Source organism: Tachypleus tridentatus, chromosome 11, assembly GCF_004210375.1.
Source record: "Tachypleus tridentatus isolate NWPU-2018 chromosome 11, ASM421037v1, whole genome shotgun sequence".
In the NCBI taxonomy this organism is placed as follows: domain Eukaryota; kingdom Metazoa; phylum Arthropoda; class Merostomata; order Xiphosura; family Limulidae; genus Tachypleus; species Tachypleus tridentatus.
The window spans coordinates 58,894,231-58,917,055 of NC_134835.1; the positions used below are offsets into that span (position 1 = coordinate 58,894,231).

A 22,825-nucleotide genomic window follows, 5' to 3' on the forward strand; every position below is an offset into this window, starting at 1 on the left:
TAATTATAGTTTATTCTGTCCTCTACAAAATATCTAGAAAGAAAATATCGTTCACAAGGCTAGTGCCAATAACAGAATCATTCATTTTTCGTATCACAGGCTGTGTTGTACTTCAGCTGTCTGATGAAAATGATTGTCTGCAGGAAAATATACTTGGACATTAGGCAAGTAAAAATAGCTTAAACTCTTGACATGTTCCATCAGGATAGAAAAAATGTCCTGAAGTGTAAACTGTTCTGCTGTAGTCTTTGACTGATGATGATGATAATCATCTCTCAGAAAATTTTATACATTCTTAAAACAATTTCAACGGATTAGAAACAGTAAGGGCATTTAATGGTTAGCTGCATCCTGCAAGGTTCTACTTCAATCAGTGTTACCCTGTAACAGACTTCTAATCAGTGGTATATAGAAACATACCATAAACCATATACGAATTTTCCGCAAGTATTCAAAAGGAGTCGCTCCAGGAACGTGCAATAATAGAATACGAAGAACGAAATGTTCAGAGTCACATGGGCAGACATATTTACCTCATAATTTTGTCACCACTACATTGACATGGTTTACATTAGAGAACGTTCAAATCATATGTACATTGGGATGGACTTTCAGTGTTCAGGTCCTAATTAGCTGCTCATCTCCCAGATTAAATTTGAACTAAACAGTTAGCTGGGTGCCCTTTTCAGAAGCTGTGTGAAAAGCGCAAACTTTATGCCCTTGATGAAAGTAGACAGGCTGTAAGCCTCCTATATGAACTGGAAGTCGTGTAACTGTACTAATGTGGTCATGGAGAGGAAATTAAAATAGCATTGATGTACCTGGTATTCAGACAATTATTTCTTTCATTATGTTCAAATGTTGAATTTGATTTCTGGCACAATCATGACATTTGTATACATATTTCTAAATTTACTTGACAGATGTTATAGACATGCTTCCTTCAGTGTTAATGTCAGCAGCATTTATTTATTTGAGAAAGACAGGGGTTACTATGAATAACTCAGAGATAATCAAGTTTCAGATTGTTGATAGTAACATCTCAGCCACTGCTTCTATGCCAATATCTTGGGTAACCATGTGGGCATATATCCGTAATTTCATAGAAATCATTATAAAAGTATTTGTTACATTTTACATTTTGTATACACACATAGTGGGTTTTCAGCTATTCACATGGCCTATGAATCATGTTAGATTTTACTATATGATGCATCTCAAGTTTTGTACGTGGATCAGGAATTTCTACAGAGATAATGGCATCTATATCATCACAATCACTGTCTACGGCTGATAAATGCAAAAGGATGTGATATTGAGGGAGAATACACTTTTAAAATTCAATGACTTTAGCTTAAACTAAAAATATCCCCAAGACATCCATGCCTTTCAGAACTCCATCTTATTTTCGAAGATACGAATCACAAAATCTGTTGATTGCATTGCGGTTGCTTTTCTTTCAAATCCTCTCTTACTTCTCACCATTTTGGGTTGTATATAAAAGTAAAAAAAAAAAAAACATTTGTTTTACCACACTTGTAGATAATGGAGTGGGAGCTTGGTAATTTTACAGCAATGCACGTAGAGCATTCAAGTCGAGTGGTAAAATAACAGCCTTATTTGGTTGAATGCAATTTACATGTCTTTCATTACTTTACATATCCACGTGACCACAATGCTGTTTCATGTGCAATGCTTGTTGATATTTATGTATTATGTACCAATACATACAAAAGAGTTGTTTTGTGTTGAATTTAAAAAGATACAATTTCGTAATACGTACTTGCTCAAAACTGCACTTAAATTTTCTTTATAGTTTATAGTCCTCAAAGTAAAAAAACATCAATAAACTTTTACAGCAAAAAAATTTAGGAATTGTTAGTAATGTCAAAATGCAATTAGTCTTTAAGCTATTGCTAGCCATAAAAAGTATAGGTTTATTTTTTTCCCTAGAGTTTAAATATATACTACAAATTCTCTAACCTATGACAGAATTTACAGCATGTTAGCTTTTAGTTTGATGGAAAGGGGTTGTCCAAACAAAGTATTTATCATGTTTCAATTTTTCAGAAAAGAAATTATGGTTAAGTGTTATTTAACGCTTCTTTAACAGAAAAATCACACAAAATGCACAATTCGAAAATTTCAGAAATATTTATTGAATGGCACTATGCTTTCACGTTTCGTCTTACATAACGTTAATCAGATTATAAGTTGCCTTTGTTATAGCTTTCATATCGCTTGTATATTGTTAGTGTTATAACTAACATTCATTAAATTAAAATAATTGCTTACTTCATTAAGTTTCTAAAACAAATGTGGCTAGTAAAATGACTCAAATGCAATGATATCACATATCAACGGTTCTTAAACAGCAACCATACAGTATTGGTTGCAAAGAGTGCTAGGAATAGCAACGTTCTGAGTTATCGCTATTTTGTTTAAATATATTCAAATAAAAGTATGCAATCACAAGATTTAAAGCATACAAACATAAGTGCCAACCCAGAAAAGATGCTCAAAAGCACGTTATTCCTGCAACAAAACATAGTATTATATATGGCAAAGAAATTTGCCAGAAATTTTACAGAAATTTGTATCACAACCAAATAAAAGTGTAATATTTCTAAAGATAAAACGTTTACATGCTAAATTGGAGAAAATAACAAATGAACCAAATTAATTACGTTTAACATACATTCGCTTTCAGTTACTCTGAATATAAAATTGAGGAAAGAGGTTTATTCCTCACATATACAAAATAAGAGTAACACGAACCAAATCTGACTAGACGTCAACGAAACCTGCCTTCACCTGTCTGCAATTAAGATTTCAATTTTAATATCAAGTTTTCTTAATCCAATTACGATGTCATAAATATCGATTATTCTTATTTTTCTCTCCACTCTATGAAAATCGAGTGAATTAAAATTGAATTTAATCTGCTGAAAACAGAACAGCTTACCTCCATTTTGAAATTATTTAACGAAACGTGCTAATTTGTTTTAAATGTAATTTAGTTTGTTGCGTTTTTAATACGTTGTTCATTTATTTGTATATGTTTTTAAAACAAATATTTAAAGAAAATCGTCAAATTCCTTCACTGCTTCCAATTGAAAATTTATCACAAATTATATTTTTATAATATGAAAACGTGACTACCCTCTGGAAAGACTTCTATATAATGAAAAAATAAACAACTGATGAATTGCTAGACTGTGATCTATGAAGTATTGGTTATCAAAATAAAATACAAAAGTTTCTGTTTGCCTAAACAACACTGTCTAAAGACTATATGTAATTAAGTTTGTGACTGGCACGTTGATTCGAGAAAAATACATATATTTAGGAGGCTCTGTATAAATGTGCAGTAGTTCTTAGAAAAAAATACAAAATATGTAGCTAAAATCTAATAAGTTACAAAAACTTTAAAATGAACGTGTAAAGTAGAATCAAGGTTTTAGTTTACTCCAAAGTAATCACATAACAGAAAATGATAAATACGTTTTCAGAGGGTAAATATTAACAAAAGACCATGTCTGCAATCATGTATAAATAAAATAATACGCATGATTGACCTGACATAGATACTTGCAGGTATGATAAAAGATTATTTTATATAATATAAATGTAACTCTTTTTTGACAAGACGGTGAAATCCAAGTTGTTAATCTTTAAACACTTACAGACTTCCTTCTGATATAGATGCCTCGTTTATTACCCTGATCTTATCTTCTCTTAGAAATACAATACACATTAAGCGTAAAGTTTGTACACGGCTTAAATGACTAATGAAGAAAATGTTGTTATAAATATACATTTCGGCAAGATAATGCCATCATCAAGTATCTGATGATGATATGATCTTGTTGAAGCGTTGTACATTTATAACAAAATTTTATTCAACAGTGATTAAAGCTGTTTTCAAGATTTTATTTTTTTTAAAAATGGATTCATCGTCATCAAAATTAGATATTAAAGTTTCAAGCATGCAAAATACCAGCGTCTCTCAAGTATTAAAGAGTACCCTCTTTGGGATACACAAATAATATCTTAGAAAAGGAGTGAGCGATTGGAGTAGAGTCAATAATGCATAATTAACCATGTTAATATATTTTCGTTGACGAAAATAATAATTACTGCAATACATATAACATTTATCTCGTAATTCAACTCATTATTTTACTCATTATTTAAAATAAAGATGGGAGCAAAATAAACCATATTTATTAAACGAATGGTATGGAAGACATAAATTTAGGAAACACAGCACAATGCTATAATTTCGAAACTTTGATATTGTTAAAACTCCAGAATCCTTTCATAAGTGCACTTATGATGGAAAGTAAGTACTATAACTATCTATAGTTATGTACACAACCGTATGCTACTCCATTCTCTTATTCAAGCGAAACGTCCAAATGACTTCAGTCAAAACGCAACTGTTCTCAATAGTTTTGAAGTGATGAAAATAGTTTATCAATGTTTATGGATCACATATTTACCTTTTAAGGTATTGAAATACACCACATGTTCACAATATTGAGTTATATTAATAATGCATGTCCATGCTAATGTTTCTGGTTGACTACTACTGCGTCATTTGTAATTACTTCTCCATACCACAACCAACTAGACTTTTCTTCCGTTCTTGTTAACACCTAATACAAAATAAAGTTCAAACAATTGGTATAATCTTTGGTACGGCTAACATAATAGAATTGTCAGAATTTACTTTGGTTTAATAGACTCAGCTGCAGTTAATAGATGACAAGTTGATAAGTTGCAGGTATTCAAATAAATTAATATAAGTTCAAATGTATGTCAGAGAAAGTACATTATTTATCTCTAAAGTTTCCTTCTGAAACCTTACGTACTTATCAGAAAAGCCCAAAGTCATCTTCTTTAAAAGGCATGGCTGTTCTATATTATTAACATTTGTGTTCAATTCACATACATATAAATTATGTACTATCCTACTTGATAGAAAAATGCATATTTATACGTTTATATAAATTGATTTGTTAATAAAATATTTTTAAGTCTTCATATTACCATATGTTGCTAAACTGCTGTCTTCTCCAAGGATTTCTGTTCCCGAAGAAACTTTTCTGGGGTAATCTGTATGCAATAGGAAAATTTCATCCATTTTATGTTTTCAATCATATGCACAAAACAGTTGGCTCTAGATTTAAACATTAAAATAATTTGTTTCTTTCTAAATAACAAAAGTAACATAACTGTTAAAATAAAACTAAGCCCTCATATAATAGCTTCCTTTCAGACTATTTACTAATGGCAAAATGATAAACATCGAAATAGCTTAAGTTTAAATCAACATCTTAGCAGTATATATACTTAAAGTGTTTAATATTTTTACGTGTTGAATTTTAATAATTAATTATACTTATTACTACTACTTTTCATACAGTAATACATACATACATATAAATATATATATATTCTTTAATACATTAAATTGTTGATAAACGAGGATAACATAATAAACATGATAACGATAACATATTATTCATATCCAATAAATTCCACTTCATTCTTTAAGAAATATTTACAACATCTTTGTGATACATCTATATTTTCACAACAACCTGTTTCTGATTAAAGTTATGATTTCAGATACCAAAGGTGATCTTTTCATCTTTCCAACTTGTATGAACAAATACTTTCTGCTTCTAAAAATGGTTTTAGAATATGATATTAAATTTATTATAGCCTCCTAAATCTGAATACCACCAGTTTTGGATATAAATATAGTAAAGTCTTTGATAATTTATATTGAAAAAAATTATTCTTTGTCAATTTGTTTTACCTCCCCACGTAATCAAATCCATATGTAAAAAAAATAAAGTCTTATTTTACTTGCCTATGTTACTCTTCCATTTGAATTTAATCATTTAATCATATCAGTACAAACTCTATTTAGTGAACCAACTACTTCTCATTTTTTATAAGCTTAAACCAATAATTTATGCATCTTACTTTATACCTAGTATATATCTAATTGTACACCCTTGTGCAAATTAATTGAAACAAGACGGAAAATTACGATTTTTTCAATTTTTTGCGCTTTGTTTCTAAGAATCCAAAAACTACTCAAATTAATACATGATATGACCGCCTTTATTTTTCAGAAGATCATTAATCCGCTTTGGCATCGAGTCCACGAGTTGACTGCAATCTTTACTAATTATTGGATCACGGTACCACACCTCAATTAGCTTATCTTTCGTAGTACAGTCTTTTCCCCGAAGTCTTTCTTTACAAATTTTCTAAAGATTCTCAATATAATTCAAGTACAAAGAGTTTTCAGGTAGTCCATCATCTTTATTTGCGCTGTAGTCATAAAATTCTTTACAAGTTTCGATGTGTGGCACGGAGACAGATCTTGCTTAAAAATGCCAGATCCATCTGGAAATCTCTTTTTCAACCCTGGAACGACTCTTCTCTGCAAAACTATGATACACTGTGGTCCTCGCATCATACCTTCTACGATATGTAAGCCTCCGACGCCATAGTAGCTAAAAAAATTCCAAAACATCTTCTTCAAGGGATGTTTTACGAACTGATTCATGTGAGATTCTCGAAGTTTCTCACCTGGATATCTGCAAACGTGCAGACTTCTTTGACCCTGTACAAAGAAATGAGTCTCGTCACTGAATAACACCTTCCTCCGTTGTTATTGCGTCCAGTTCTTGTATTTCAGACCCCATTGATACCGTTTTTTCTTCATTGAGTTGATAAGAAGTTGTTTTTTGACTGGTCTCCTTGCCCTTCTAACGCAACTTTGAATGACGTAATATTCCTCAAAATTTCGTCATATATCCCAAAAATAGATCGACCGTTCTGCAAAAAACAGCTAATGACACCGTTTGTGTGAAAAAAAATGACTATTAAAGGAAATCAGCGGGTCCAGCGAGCCTACACCGGCCACCATGTTGATAAGATTGTAAAATGACCATTTTTTTCAATTAACTTGCACAAGGGTGTAATATTATATAAAGTAAATAAAAATATCACTTTTACTTCCTTCCTTCAAAAGACTAATATACGTTTTGTTTATGATTCTATTTCTGATTTTGATTATATATTGTTTCTGTAACAGTTTGTAATTTTATATCTTGGAAGTCCATGTTACGAATTATGGATTGTTATTCTGATTCTAAGAACTAATGGGTGATAGTGTATAATAATATGTTATAATAATCAACCACACTATATGTAATATATCTAGTGAAGACTTGGTTATGACAAACATAACGCTCGCCTAAACTATATATCATTGTATACGTTTTTATATCATCAGCTTACATGAATAATAACTAATGGTGTGAACTAGATTACGTGAGTGAATTGTAATTAATAGCAATCTTATTTCATTCATTTAGAAATCAGATTTCAAATTTTCAAGGTTTAGAATTAATAACCAAATATTATGAATATAATCTATTATCGAAACCGATTATTATGTTTATTATTTTATTTGAATTAACTTCACTACCATTCAGTAGAGTATTAAGAGTTTGGTCATGTGGTAAAAGTGAGTAAGGAACAAAGTTTCAACCCATACATTTTTATCGGCATTGTTAATACTGTAAATATTGTAAATAATATTAAAGTATTTCGACGATAAACATCACCATTAAAAAGCATTGATGAAAGTTAGTATGAAAAACAAAACCTAGATGGAGCTATGAGAATAATAAAAAGTCGTCCTTTGTCAGTTCCTGGAACTATCTGTTAACATATAATGATAGCTTCCTCTTTTGTTAGACTGATAACACACATCTCAATTCAGTGTCTTATATTTGTGTGTATATATATGTATACATGATACATATATGAAACATGATAAAATAGTAGCTATATATGCATTATAACGTAATTTAGTAAAAGTAATAAAAGTTCAGAAGTTTCATACCTAACAGTTCAATATATAATTCACTATTTCGATTGATACTTTCCTATAGTAGACAACTAATTGTTTCTACACACTCACATGTTCATCTGGATTCTCTTCTATATCGGAAAGTGGATTCAGGGTTATATTGACTACGTTCTGCTCACTGTTGCTTCTGTTTTTAGCTGAATTATGGCCATTTGTGTTATACTTACTTGAAACGTTGCTGTCAGAAGACTGCTCTAAAACCAAAATTATTATTACCAAAATAGTTAGCTCATAAAATGACATCTGGAACTGTTTATTTAGAAATGAAACACTACACATTAAAAATAAAGGATTTGCAAAACATTCTTTTCAATATGAATATGTTCAGCGTAGAAAACGAAACAGGTATCTTGTGCAAAAAATGAATTACTTAAAATGCTGTTTTGTTCATAACAATAAACTTTTATTATGTAATGAGTTTATTTCACATTTGCTGGTGTAAATGTAAAATAAATAACAGTTATCACTTGTAGGATACCTTTAAAATGACATCAAGTTTCATTTTCAGATTCAAGTAAGGTTCAGAACAATATTTCTTCAGTTATGACATTTTTAAAGAGACTGCGTTGAATAGCTTAAATCAAGAATCATAATTTACACACACATACAAACACACATATATAGTTCACAACGTAACTTCCACATGTCTCCATGGAAACATAAATTGATTTATACTCCCTTTAAACTTGAAATATTATTTAAAGTTACTGGTTCTTTAAAGAATTACCTCTATAAGATGCACTTTGCCTTATATATAAATATATATCGTTTTGTGAGGCACTATTCCCACAGTTATCTTCCCACGATAACATCGGTTTATAATTGCTACTGTTCGATCTGCACCTTGATGTTATTTGTATGTTAGTGTTTGACACTAAAAGTGCAAAGTGTTTGTTAAAATTAAATTTCTTTTTTTCCCACATGAGAATGCTCAGAACAGTTTAACTATTATTTTACTCATATCAATATGTTTTATATATGCATATATGTTTGACAGTAACAAATCATCTATGAAACACTGTTTGATCTTACTACTGATAGTAAGATTCAGTATGTAACATCACAACATATTGTTTTAGTTAACGACTACCTGGCAGAAAATAAAATGGAACAAAAATATAGGATACTTTGTTTATTATTTGATTTTTTTTCGGTTCGCAAGATATAAACATTCCTACGTTACTGAATAAAATAATATTTGCAATAAATAAATTATTATAATACTACGTATTAAAGATGCAATTGTATTGAAGAAACACGAGTATTATCGAAAATACAATACCCCTTGATAAAAATGCAACTATATTTAAGAAATATGAGATTTTATCGAAATATAATTAATGAGGTGAGTCACTTGTATTTTGTGATGCTAAATATTTTTGTAGGTGGAGTCGTTACAAAAACTTTACTTGCAGATATTTTGTTTAACCTCACACCTCCTTTCTTCCCATATTATATATAATATCAAATAAAAGCACTTGGGTAGTTAATTTTAAAAAATATCAGTTTCTATCATTTCAAACTGTTGCACTGAAAAATTAAAACAAAAATAAAAAAATATCTTTATAATAAAATAAAAAGATGCTATATAACATGTATAAAATGAAACTTAACATGCAGGAAATAACGTCATAACTTTGACAAAACTGTGAGTGTGTTTTCATTAGGAACGCCACATTTGACTATCTGCTGAGCCCACGAAGAGGAATGGAATCACTAATTTTAGGGATGTAAATCCATAAACTTACCGCTATACTAGCGGAGGACTTTAAAAAAATTGTTTGTGGACCAGTACTTTAATATTTTGTGTGTCACCTTTTGTTTTCTTTACAGCTTGTTTTCTTTTTTGGTACTTCAAAACTACCTTTTGGAATTTTTAAGCACATACATCTTTGTGTTTTTTTTTTGCAATCACCTTTGATTTATTTTTATATACCAGACTTTAATCCACAAAATCTTGAAGAGATTCATGTCTATGAAATAAGATAGCCGATGCGTAACAAAATTGTATTTATTTTTTATTTTATTTTTCAAAGATTTATTTATATATTTTGCAAGCATGCTTACGTAATTATCCAGCTGGAATACAAAATTCCATCTAGTAAGTTTTCTAGCGTTAGGTAATCAATAAAAGGGTAAAAATGATTTGTATCTTGCAGCATTCATTGATTCTTCCAAACTACGAGGATCACCACACCTTGATTTAGATAAACAAGTCCATTATTATCACATATCCTCCACCATGTTTACTAATGGGAAGATGAGATTGTCTTTATATTCTTATTCTGATCTCTTCCAAACAAACCGATACTATTTTGGTTCTATTCTAGACTCGTTTGATCATAAAATTTGGAATCATTCAGTCTTTTTCAAATATTGAATGAAAAACTATAATCGCTTTATTTTATGTATTTCCATTTTGTGTTTCAACGCTTGATGATTATGTACTTCTTAATTCCATAATTATGGTTAGAAGGTGGTTTTCCATAATGAAAACACATATTTAAAATACAAAAGTCCAGAAATAATAGATCACAGATATAATATTACAGCGTAGCAGAGATTCATTAATACTTTGTCAAAATGTATATAAGTTATCTGCTGTTTTCATGATTATTTTGCTGTGATTGTATGTTAGATTGGTGTGTCTCTCAGATATTCGCACTGAACTAGTTTTTAAAATGCCTCAATAAAGTTCATTGTAATTAAAAGCGATGAGACCTCTACACTCAAATAAAAATATTTATGTAACGAGATTCTAAAATGCGTGTTCACTATTCTCCATGGAAACAGAATAATTTTCATAGAATAGTTTAGAGCAATCGGCAATTGATGCAAGTGTGATTGGAAAGGATGAAATATGGTCTGTCGTTTGTGTTTCGTTACCGGAAATCAAATAAAATCATGCTTAGAATTTTGGGATTGTAGGTGCATTATAAAAGTGACTATTTCCACTATTCGATAAGACAAAAATAGCTCGTGAGTTGGCGGTAAGCTGCTTTTCTTCTAGCAGATTAGTTCAACCTAAAAATAGCTGTTGCAGATAACCGTTGAGTATCTTTGCAAAACAATTCACAAATTAAACAAAGAAATAAATTGTTGGTAAAAACAACTTTCTGGTCTAAAGAGCCGGTGCAGTAAAGTTGAACGTAGTTTCTGGTAACGGGGTCATGGGGATGATATAGTTTCTAAAGTTAAACATTCACAAGTTTCCAGCAACACTTCGAAATGAGTGGTCGAATAAATAAAATTGAAAGTAATGCTAGGTTTTTACATGACTTGCTGTTTTACTTTTCGGCTATTGTAGAGTCGCGTATCCAATCATTTTATAGATCTGATATATTGAAGCATTACAAATAATGCTATTTTACCTCTATGAAAATTTTGTTAAAGTATTTTTTTTAAATTCGTGTACAATAACAGATATACTAATGTTTAAAGTGATTTGGAGTTTTACTAGACTTCCAAGCCTTCATTCTGAATATCACTACACTTGTAAGTCGTAGACCTAAGATACTAATTGATTAATACAAAGCTGTACAGGATGTATGGAACAATACTGAAATGGCAGCGTTCCAAAGAACTTGATCTCAAGGAAAGAACCGGCAGAGCTCTTATATAGCAAAAGAGAATGATGAAAGGTCATGGTTGCTGGGAAAGTAAGATCTTCATTACCACTATGTTGAATATATTTTTTCCAAAGAGTGTAAAATACTTTATGTATATTTATGGTTATCGATTATTTTCTATCTATATGTAAACAAAGACAATTTTGTAAAAATAAATTAGATAATAACTTCTTTGTTTGTTTTTCAATTTCGCATAAAGCTACTCCAGAACTATCTGCGCTAACTGTCCCTAATTAACAATAGAAGGGTAGAGGGAAGGCAGCTAATCATCACCATCCACCTACAACTGTTAGATTACTCTTTTACTATCGAATAGGGGGAGTGAAAGTTACATTATAACGCCCCCACAGTTAAAAGGGCGAACATGTCTGGTGTGACTGGGATTCGAACCCGCGACCCTCAGATTAAGAGTCGAGTACCCATAACCACCTGGCCATGCCAGGCCAGAACAAAATTAAGTGGACAGTTCTATACATATGAGAAAATAAATCTTTTTACCACTCTTTCTTCTCTTCTGTATTATCCAGACAGTCAACAAGACCACAATGAGTAATACCAAAGCCCCAAACACACCACCAACTACTAAATTTGTCGATTGATTAGTTTCTGCTGTATCATTGTCCTTGTGGTTAACGATCCATAAGTATTTTCTGCATCTTTCAATTCTTCTTCACTTTCGAAAATATTTTCATGCTTTTCTGAAGAAAGAAAAACAAAACCTCACATTAGATAAGGTTTACATCCATCGTATAATCACAACATTTTTGAAAAACCTGAACTGAATTTTTTAATATCATTTCACATGCCTCACATTCATTGGTTTTAGTTTTCTTACAAATAATTTTTAAGATAAACAATATGCAATGTTTATACACCGACAAGTTACTAAGTACAATATATTCGAATAATATGTAACTGGTAATAAGGTATTCATCGTCAAAGTGTTTAATATCAAGCTATAACACAAACACTGAACCATTTAGGTAACAACGCTTCACTTAAGAATGCAAATCGAGAAAGACTGCCTTTAGCATAGTTACACAAACTTTTGACACTCTTCGTTGTTAGATGTGTACATTCCGACACTACTAGAGTTTTACTATAACTTAGCTGTCAACATGAAGTAAAAACTACAAAAACTAAATAAGAATTAGTTAAGAAAAGACTGGAACGAAAAATTACATTAGACAATTTGGATCGAATTTAGATATTTATATCAACAACTTAATAATTTATATTAAAATTCGACGACGCCTTTACAAGGTAATTATTATCATACTAAAGCATTAATAAAATATTTTTTTAAAACTCTCCTATTCAAAAGTACTGACTAAGTCAAGGTTCTCGACATTATATATATAAAACGAATCCAGTGAAACAAATAAATAATACAGTGTCTACAAATAAATACTACGTTAAGAATGTATATTGTAAATACAAGTAAAATGTGTTTCAAATTGTCAATTTCACCTTATTACCGGGAAAATTATTTTATTTTACACGACTTGCTAATTTACTTTTCGGCTGTTGTAGAGTCACGTTTCCAGTATTTTAATAGATCTGATATATTGAGGCATTAAGAATAATACTATTTTACTTCTATGCTAATTTTATTAAAGTACTTTTTTCTAATTCATGTACAGTAACAGATATGCTAATATTTAAAGTGATTTACCTTGAGAAAGGTTTTGGTATAGTTATACACCAGATGATTCTAGGTATAATCAATCCAGTTAAGACGGCGCCGTATGATAATGAATACATACTGATGACACAAAGTGGTTCACATTTTATTTTTATTATTACTTACACAATAAGACAGATCATTAATTAAATATCTACCCAAAGGGCAGTGAGGCCATTTTCGTCAGTAGTCTAATTGAATATAAAAATAAAGAATAACATAAAGTTAATTTTCCCATAATAATTAAACATTAATGAAGAAGGAAAACGGTATTTAATTTCATAACTTAAAAACAGGAATACTATTAGGTCAACAGTAATATCTACAAACAGATTCTTACAAACCTGTTGTTCGACTGGTAAGGATGTTGGAAAATTCGGACGCTCCTGCCATGTTAAAACTCTGCATTTTGAAGTCATATGATGTGGCAGCTGCGAGATGAGTGATGTTACAAGATCGTTTTTCAGCTCCCAAAACGGTGACTTTCACATAGTCTCCAGCATTGAGAGTAGATCGGTAATGGACAAAGAATCCTTCAATAGGAACAGAAGGATCTGTTTCCTTGAGCTATGGAAGAGAAAAAATATCAAATGAACATATAATAAATTTGAACTTATTTAACTCTGTATTCTGAAGAATTTACAAAACTTGTTGTAATATCCATTCCTTACAAATGAAAAACAGCCTTCTAATTTTACAGATGCAGTCGTTCAATTATGACATTGCATATTCTATTAACCGTAAGTAGAAGGATGAATATATTGTATTAAAACGATCTTGAATATGTGAATGAACAAGTTACGTAACAGGCACAACCGATATCAATTTACAACGGAACAACATGTATTAGGACCAATTTAGACATAGTATGACGTTTCACAAATACTATGATATCACCAAAAATTGACCACTTTTGTGAAGAGTATGAGGCAGCCTTTAAGACACAAAAATATTGATACACTCATATAACAAACTTAAGTTCAGATAGTTGAGTCAAAATGTACAAGACACGGCCATCTTTTATATTTAATTATATTGGAAACCATATAATAAAATTGGATAAACATCTTGCACCACGACCATCCAGAAAAATATTTGCTAGAAGTCGTACTCAACTCATTGGAAATAAAGTGTGTCGTCTTGTAACAAGTGAGAATCCAGGAACATAAATGCCGTCATGTCACGTGCAACAGTATACAACACAATTAAAAATAATCACTATTCAAAGGAGCAAAAAACAATCTACTTGTACACAAGTTGCTTTCACGACATATTTGTTCAATTGTCTTGAACTTGAAGCAGCTGGATAATGAAAGGACTATTCATGCTATTCGGTATTAAAAATATGTTGGCCAAGTCACTGGATTAAACTTATTTCGATTTCTATGTTTTCTGACTATTGAAATGAGCATTGGAGTATGATGAATGGATTATGGAAACAATGAAAGGAAGAATAGTTTAATTTGAACATGACAACCTTACGATGGAGAATTTTGCAATGTAAACCGCTGCATGGCTATCAAAATACTCGGTCGAGATATTAAGCATGAAATTATGAATCGTAATGACATGGTGATGCTTTAAAATAATTTTAATATGACCTAACCAATATCTGTATCCCGAACTTAAGAGCAAAAGATAACAGTTAAAAGATTAATTATTTGGTAAGAGAGATTATGACCAAAGCTGAGTTAAATACTACAAACACGCACGTGAGTGCGACCCAGACCAGAAAGAGGGCCGTGATGGCAGCATAACAAATGAGTTCCATAAATAATTTAGCACATTCAGTGGTCCTTAAACGGTACCAAAATTCCTTAAACTGCTGCATATAATTTCTTTACCGTCGAACTAGGATAAATTTTTATTAAAGACAGCTTAATGTACCAATGTACAAAAGCAAGTTTTTAATGCTAAGCTTGTGCTGTTGAAATGTTACATTATTGAGTCTACGGTTATTCCACAATTTTAAAATTTTCATTAATAAATTAAATAAATTGTTATTAGGGTTTTCCACGTAAATTAAGTGCACCTTTGCGATAAAAAAGTATTCTGTATTTTACATTAATTTGAAGCTAAATTGTCATTGGTTGTTAATAATTGTATAAGTCTTTGGTCATACACATTTGTCATGATTAACCTAGATGGTTTTGGTACAGAAAATATTATAAGCTGTGGTAATACTTATTGAAAACAGGGATTCATAAAGTTTATGAATCCCGTGATATTATTAAGTTCCAATTTATAAAACAATTTTTTTCTTGAATAAGTATTTTGTAGATAATACCTCAACATCCTCGGTAACTCTTGAGAATAAAGAAATTTCCTGAAAGTAGATATACAAACAATTACACTAGTCGTCATGTTACCGCTGACACAGACAAGTAATTATGCATATTAAGCTTGCTACAAAACATAACTGATAATTCATTGCTTTATAACTTATATTTTTTTAACTCGCCGCGCCCGTTTACATCGGATATAACCTCAAGAAAATGTGCGACATAAATTTATTGAAATATTATTTGTGATTGTTTTCAAGTAAGTTCCTTTCAATATTAAAACCAAAATATGTATGTTTAGATTTCAAATTTTTTTTATATAAGTTTGAGTAATATTTGGTTTATATGACGTAAGTAACAAATATGGAAAATTAACTCGTAATTGTCGATTGTTTGAGTTTCTTCTTGAATGTTTAGTGCTTGGTTGAGGGAGCCCATAATATATGCTGCGCGTGGAGTCCAAGTACATTTTAATCTGGTTCTTTTTCCGACCAACACCTATAGTAAACAGTAGAAACAGCTGATATGAAGAGTAAATGAATGGTCAGCTCTTTAAAAACAAGAAATCAAGATAACATATATAGGTACAACACATAGTATTAAATTTTAAAAAGAGACTGTTTAGCAGGTAAATTTCACCTCCTCAATTAAAGGAAGGGTTAAAATGTATAACTATTTATGATGCTTAACAGGTTGGTGTCTGGCTAAACGAGATTAGTAGTAGTAGATAATAGTACACTGGTTTATGAAAAGAGATAGACAGGCGACTACTATAAATTTAGAATATTAGGCCACAGATCAAATGGTATAATATTAGTAACTTACTACAGATTCAAAATAAAACGTCACAGACAGAATGGAACAATGACTTTACAAACCCACAAGGGCAGTAGTTGTTAGCTAACCACATTTACCCACAGTAAAATGAAAAGTATTGTGTATATTTACTGATGGCTTATGTATTGATTATAACACTCAAAAATCATTCTGTAACAAGAAAAAATAAAACTTTATGGAAAGTAACTGATAACTGATTATCTAATCAACATCTTCTTCTGTCTGAATTATCTATATATGTACTTTTCATGGAAATTTTGTTTTGTTTTCATTTTGGTTTATAATTTATATGCATGTATACATAGCATACATGATTTTTATTCGAGCTTTTGTATTCTGTAGAAAATATCGATGTGTGATTTGTTTCACAGAGCAAGTATAATGCTCCTCAGGCAATGTAAATGTAATACTTAAATGTTTTGTAAGGTATTAACTACAGTTTCGGAACTTTCTTCTAAATGAACATGATAATCAACGGTTTTGTTTGGGAAATACCGTTTCAATTATAATAATCAGAGAAACGAGATCAATCATATGATTGTGATGAAAACGTGAATCCTGTCACGTGCTATTGCTTGAGATAATCTGTGGCTGTAAAACTAGGTAAAATTAATAAAACACAATAAATCTATTTCCAGTTATCTTAGTTTTAGCTAAATAAACTGTGAAAATAAGAAAACAATACTGTAATTTACGCATGCATAACTTATGCTATACACCTTTTTTCTTTTAGACTAATATCGTTTTTAACACGTTTAGGATAATTTAAAGTAATAGCAGATTTTAAAATATAAACATTTTGTATAATTTACAATAGTTTCTAGTAGGAAGTTTAATGTTTAGTCAGTTAATACCAATGACAAACTGTTCTTTCCAGGTCTAGAGGTTTGGCGCATTTCCACTTATTTCGAACTCCAATATTTCAAACATCATAAATAGTACTTTTTATTACCTTTCCAACAAAAAGTCGGAGAAAATATCACAGCATAATAAATACTGAAGTAAACTCCGAGCTAGAACCCAAACACAAATATAACGATTCTTGCCACACAGGAAAGACGGTAGTGGAGATAAGACATATGTAATTAAGATATACATTTACACTTGTTTAAACGGAAGAAAAATTAAGTAAAATATTTCAACACATTTTTATACTCTAACTTAATTATTCGATATATTTAAGACATGTACCAAGACAACGTATATTTTGGTAAAATGTAAGGGAAACCAACCGTTGATAATCTAACAATAAACATTCGTATAAACAAATATTATCAAAGTATTTAATGTCTAACCTAATAAAAACTGAAATTTTAACTCTCTATAAAACCAAAAGAAGGTAACTGTGGAGGAAATTCGTAAAAGAAACTGTTCAATTTATATTTTTCAAATTTAAATATTTTTGTATTTGCTGTTATTTCTAGCTATAACAGAAAATTTAAACTACAAAACAGTAAAGATCATCAGTTCAGCAAGCAGTGAATAAATTCTTCTAGCAAGAGTTTAGTTACTTAAAATCACATAAATCAGAGAACATCGTCAGATATTCCTTTAAATCGTAACTCCAACAGTAGGCAGTAAGATCAATAACACCACATTTATCAGCAGATATTCTTAAATAAGGAAGAACACTGGAGGTTAACAAAACCAAAGCCATTAAATAAAGCATAAATCGACAGAAACAACCAATTATACTAAGTAAATCACTTAGCATTCCTATCAATAGTAAAACAAACTATTTTGGCAAGCACAAACTACACAAGGGATTATGTATGCTGTAGTCACCACGGGTATCAAAATCCAGGATTTGGCGTCATAATTCTTCAGACCAACTAATGAGCCACATGGAAGGAAGGAAATATCAAAGCAATCTATGCTTTTTATTTTAGAATAGAAAATCACAGTGCTATCAATAAAAAAAACATTTAAAGATAAATTAAATCGTATAGTAGAAACTAGAAAAGTTGAAATATTTAAAAGTCAGAGCCATTTTGGTTATTTCTATTTACATGCTTATACATGTTACAAGAAGATAAAGTATCGTCTTGAGGAAACGTAGCAGCAAAATCTATAGGTTACTTCAAGTCTATAGAGCTTTTACTAGTAGAGAAGTATGATATTTCTGGATTAAGCAAATTTTTTGCTACGCTTATCACTATTGGCAGAATGAGAACTCGTCACTTTTTTGTTGTTTGGTCTCAGTTTCAAAAGTTTAAAATTTCCTTTTGGTTACCAATTAATAAGTCCAAGCTAATGTTTTTCTAAGTAAATAATACGCACTTGAGCAAGTTAAAACATTTTATCCATTTTATTATTAAAGTATAATATGAAGATCAGCGCTGAATTTCGTATTTGTTAGGAAATCTTTGTGAACTGCCTTTCAGTTAATGGTTTACATTTATGCTGTAAGTTAGACAAATTTAGAAACAACAATATTGCTTTCTATAATGATAAAACCAAATAACATTTAAATTTTCTTCGCTAACACATGCATAAAATACGCAAAGCATCGTTTTGAAAGATAAAATATAAATGCCGAAAAACAGTCTTAAGTTAAACATCGGTTTGAGTAAATAATTGAAACTGAAATACAATTAAAGTAGTTTTAAAAGCTGTGGAGAGATGGCAGCACAATATTTACTTATTATGAGAGAAGAAAAAATATGTGTTTTATAAATAAATAAAATAATGACGACAAGTGAGATTAATACATATTACAAAAGACAAGAACAAACTAAAATATTAGTGGGAAATTAAAAACAAATATTCCAAGTCTGAACATCATTACGCTTTTGAATCGATTTATTATGTATTCACTAGCATACTTAAAGTGATGAAAATAAGGATAATAATTATAACTGTAAAATAAGCTCTTTGAATAACACTCAAATATATATATATAGTTGTTTTTAAGTTAAAACAAACTAATATACGTAGTCAGAGGTTTAGATTTACTGTTTCTAATGCAGTCCTTTCTTGCGATTTTGTTTACTTAACTTTATCAAAAGATATTAATTTTCACTGATATATATACAAAATCGATTCATTACAGGTTGGTGATATTTAACATTATGTTGACTGCAAAGTGAAAACGACCTCTATCTTCAGAATCGTTAACAGACCATTAACAACTATGCCCACTGCACAAATTAACGAACCATGCCATAATCACCACTCTAAATATGTAGAATCCAGAGAAGTAAGATAACACTGAAAGTCAAGAGAAATAAACAGACTAGCAGTCCACGAGATAAGTTGATTAAATATATTCATAATATTAGAAAAACACGTAGGGTATAGACGTCTTGATAGAAATAAAATAAAAACTCTATAGCCCGAACGCTTTCAAAAGGTAGACCTTTCTTCTTCAGGGGCAAACTGATCAAATACAGTGGGACCCCTCTAAAGCGTGTGTGTGTGTGTGTGTGTTTTTCTTTTAGCAAAGCCACATCAAGCTATCTGCTGAGCCCACCGAGGGGAATCGAACCCCTGATTTTGCATTGAAAATCCGAAGACATACCGCTGTACTAGCGGGGGGCGCCCTCTAAAGCAGCCACCTTCGGGACTGAGACAAACTGGCCTGATTAGAGGGGTTCCACTGTACATAATTAGGAATTATGTAAACAAAAAAGGGACTGTGATTGAATGACCGCTTTCAAGGGGTGACCGACCTGAGGGGTGGTCGCTTAGAGGGGTTCCACTGTATATGAAATGAATAAGTAGTAAACACAAACAAAGTAACAAACACAACTTTTTGTTCAAACAATTGGGTTTGTTTTCATGGTGAAAAGATTTATCTCCAAACATTTTCGCCATGAGAGAAAGACAAGCCTCCCAAAATTATTAGGAAATTCAAACTTGGTCAGATAAATAAGGTTTGTTTTGCATTTTGGGCAAATCTGTCCCTAATTTAGCAATGTGAGAATAGGGAAGGCAGTTCGTTATCACCACTCTCCGCCAACTCTTGGGCCACTCTTTTATTAACGAATAATGGGATTGACGGTAACATTATAACAGTCCCACGGCTGAAAGAGCGAGCATGTTTAGTGTAACGGGTATTCGAATCCGCAACCCTCAGATTACGAGTCGAGTATTCTAATCACCTGACCATCCTGGGGCCAAATAAGAAGTAAAGAGAACAAGGACAAGAAAATAGAATCTACTGACCAATCAGCACCCAGAGGAAGAGTAATACGACCTTCAGTACACTTTGAAGTGACAAAGAAAATGTTAGACAGTCGCGAAAATTGCAAGTGTACATTTTATAAACATAAAAACTAAACAACCTCCATGATTCAAGGCATGGTTTTTAGGCACAATGTATGTGACTCATTGAAATGTGAGAATACTTTGGACACTTCTACTATAGTAAGCAATACTTGAAAACTAAATCAAGCATATGATGTTGAGTTTGTAGATTCAAGTTTGGGAATCTTTAGCAAAGTTAATTAATCAATTCAAAGTCTAGCAAGAGAAACAAGTAATCAAAATAAATATATTTGTTGTTCCTAACAGCAAATTGTCCACAGAATATATTATAACACTTCCACTCTCATAACTAAATCATTAACACTAAAAAAACATAAGAAAATCTTGAAACCTATTCCTGTTTAGTTACTTTAGCACACACGTTTTTGTAACCTCTTACTGAGACCCAATACGTGTTGAGAACAAATGCATTTCAAAAACGTTCTGTCCAATGAAACTATCCAATACATTACATCTTTAATGTACTTACATCCCAAAGGAGAGATATCGTAGATGCATCCTTCGCTTTAGCTTTCAATATAACCGGCGTAATCGTAGGCTTATTCACCTGCGGATTTTTGACCAACGTGTACAAAGATGCTGACCCAACTTTATTGTCGTTGTTCGAATAAACTGCTGCAATCCTGAATCGATATGTTGTTTCTGTGGGCAAAATAAAGGTTTTTTAATAGAGATTTAGTTCAAAGTTTATTTAATTCCGTCACAAACACGATACCAGAAAGCTGGAATTATAAACTGTGAAAAAACCTTTACATTTTATTTTTATATTTGTCTTTTTGAAGAAAAAAAAGCTCAATATAGACGATTCGAAAGATTTGCTTCTTTGTAATTTTGCGCAAAGATACACGAGGGCTGTCTGCGCTAGCCTTACATACTTTAGTAGTCTAAGACTACAGGTAAGGCAGCTAGCCATCACCACCCACCGCCAACTCTTCTACCTACGAACAGTGGGACTGACCACATATTAACGCCCCAACGACCAAAAGGGTGAGCATTTTTTATGTAACGGGGATTTGAACCATCCACCCTCAAATTACGAGTTGAGTGCCCTAACCGTCTGGCCATGCTGGCCGAATTCGATAGAGTGTAGCACCATTTGTGTTTTATACGGATTGTGTGTGATGGAAAACATTCACTATGTATTTATAGACGCGTATTATTAATAGCTTACAAATCACGTATTTAATATGTAATATTAAATGTGTAATTAATTTTATTATTATCGAGTAAATTAAATGACATTTCTCTGTACTGTTGTGCATATATATGTGTGTGTGCAATTATGATCGTACACTATAAAGAACAGGTAACTGAAGCATGCTGTTTTCTACGCAATGCTAGTGTCTAGTGTAATTCATAAAATATATATTTACTTTTCACTATCTCACATGACAAAACCTAACTAAAACCTATTGTAGTGTGTCGTATAGCCAAATCAACCTGCGGGACAGAATGGCAGTTTAGCAATTTTCCACTTTCTGTAGATCTAATTGTAGTATTCCAAACTATCACATATTGTAAATGGGTGTTCTCTGCTTGATCCTTACTTTATATAAGAAATTTCAAAGCAATACATTAACAAATATACAAGATGTAAAATTTTCAATTCTAATTGCATTTCCCCTTATATGTTTCCTCCCACCTAAAGTACCGAAACTTTAATTGATAGAAAATTATTCAGCAAAGACCACTCAATTTTGACCAAAATATTTGTGCACGTCTAAGCAAAAATATAACAGGAGCTATTGGTCTGAAATTTTCATTGTATCTTTGAGTTAGAATAAAGGTAGATGTCTTTATTTGTTTATGTTATTAAGATTAAAGATGGCTAATTTAGAGCAACAAAACTATAGAGTGAAAACACGTGTATTGTATTGATTTGGCCAAACAAACTAAATTAGCAGTTTCAGGTCAATTTTTAAAATTAATCATAAAAGTGGACGGTTATAATTTATTGCTCATTAGCAACTTTTAAGCATAAATTTGCTAAATGTTATAATATTCTCCTAATTAAAAAAAATGTTTATAGTTACGTGATATTAACTTAATCAATTAGTGTAAATAGTGATGCTTGATATGGCTGTACTAAGTGATGATAAGAAACTGTTATCTAGTTTCCATGATGTTACTATAGAGAAAGTTATTAGTAATGTTTTAG

General features: G+C 31.0%; 1 protein-coding gene across 8 annotated transcripts in view; it reads right to left on the minus strand.

Annotated features, from left to right (window-relative positions):
• Positions 1 to 2,139: 2,139 nt before the first annotated feature.
• The window catches only part of LOC143232235 (interference hedgehog-like), a 99,278-nt gene continuing 78,592 nt past the window's right edge, over positions 2,140 to 22,825 (minus strand). For all 8 annotated transcript variants that reach the window (XM_076467396.1, XM_076467395.1, XM_076467400.1 and 5 more), the window contains 6 exons: positions 21,137 to 21,309; positions 13,624 to 13,846; positions 12,094 to 12,293; positions 8,018 to 8,160; positions 5,056 to 5,121; positions 2,140 to 4,661 (listed from right to left, as the gene is read on the minus strand). In XM_076467396.1, coding sequence (XP_076323511.1) covers positions 12,178 to 12,293; positions 13,624 to 13,846; positions 21,137 to 21,309 — 512 coding nt within the window. In that variant the 3' untranslated portion in view covers positions 2,140 to 4,661; positions 5,056 to 5,121; positions 8,018 to 8,160; positions 12,094 to 12,177. The remainder of the gene's footprint in view (positions 4,662 to 5,055; positions 5,122 to 8,017; positions 8,161 to 12,093; positions 12,294 to 13,623; positions 13,847 to 21,136; positions 21,310 to 22,825) is intronic.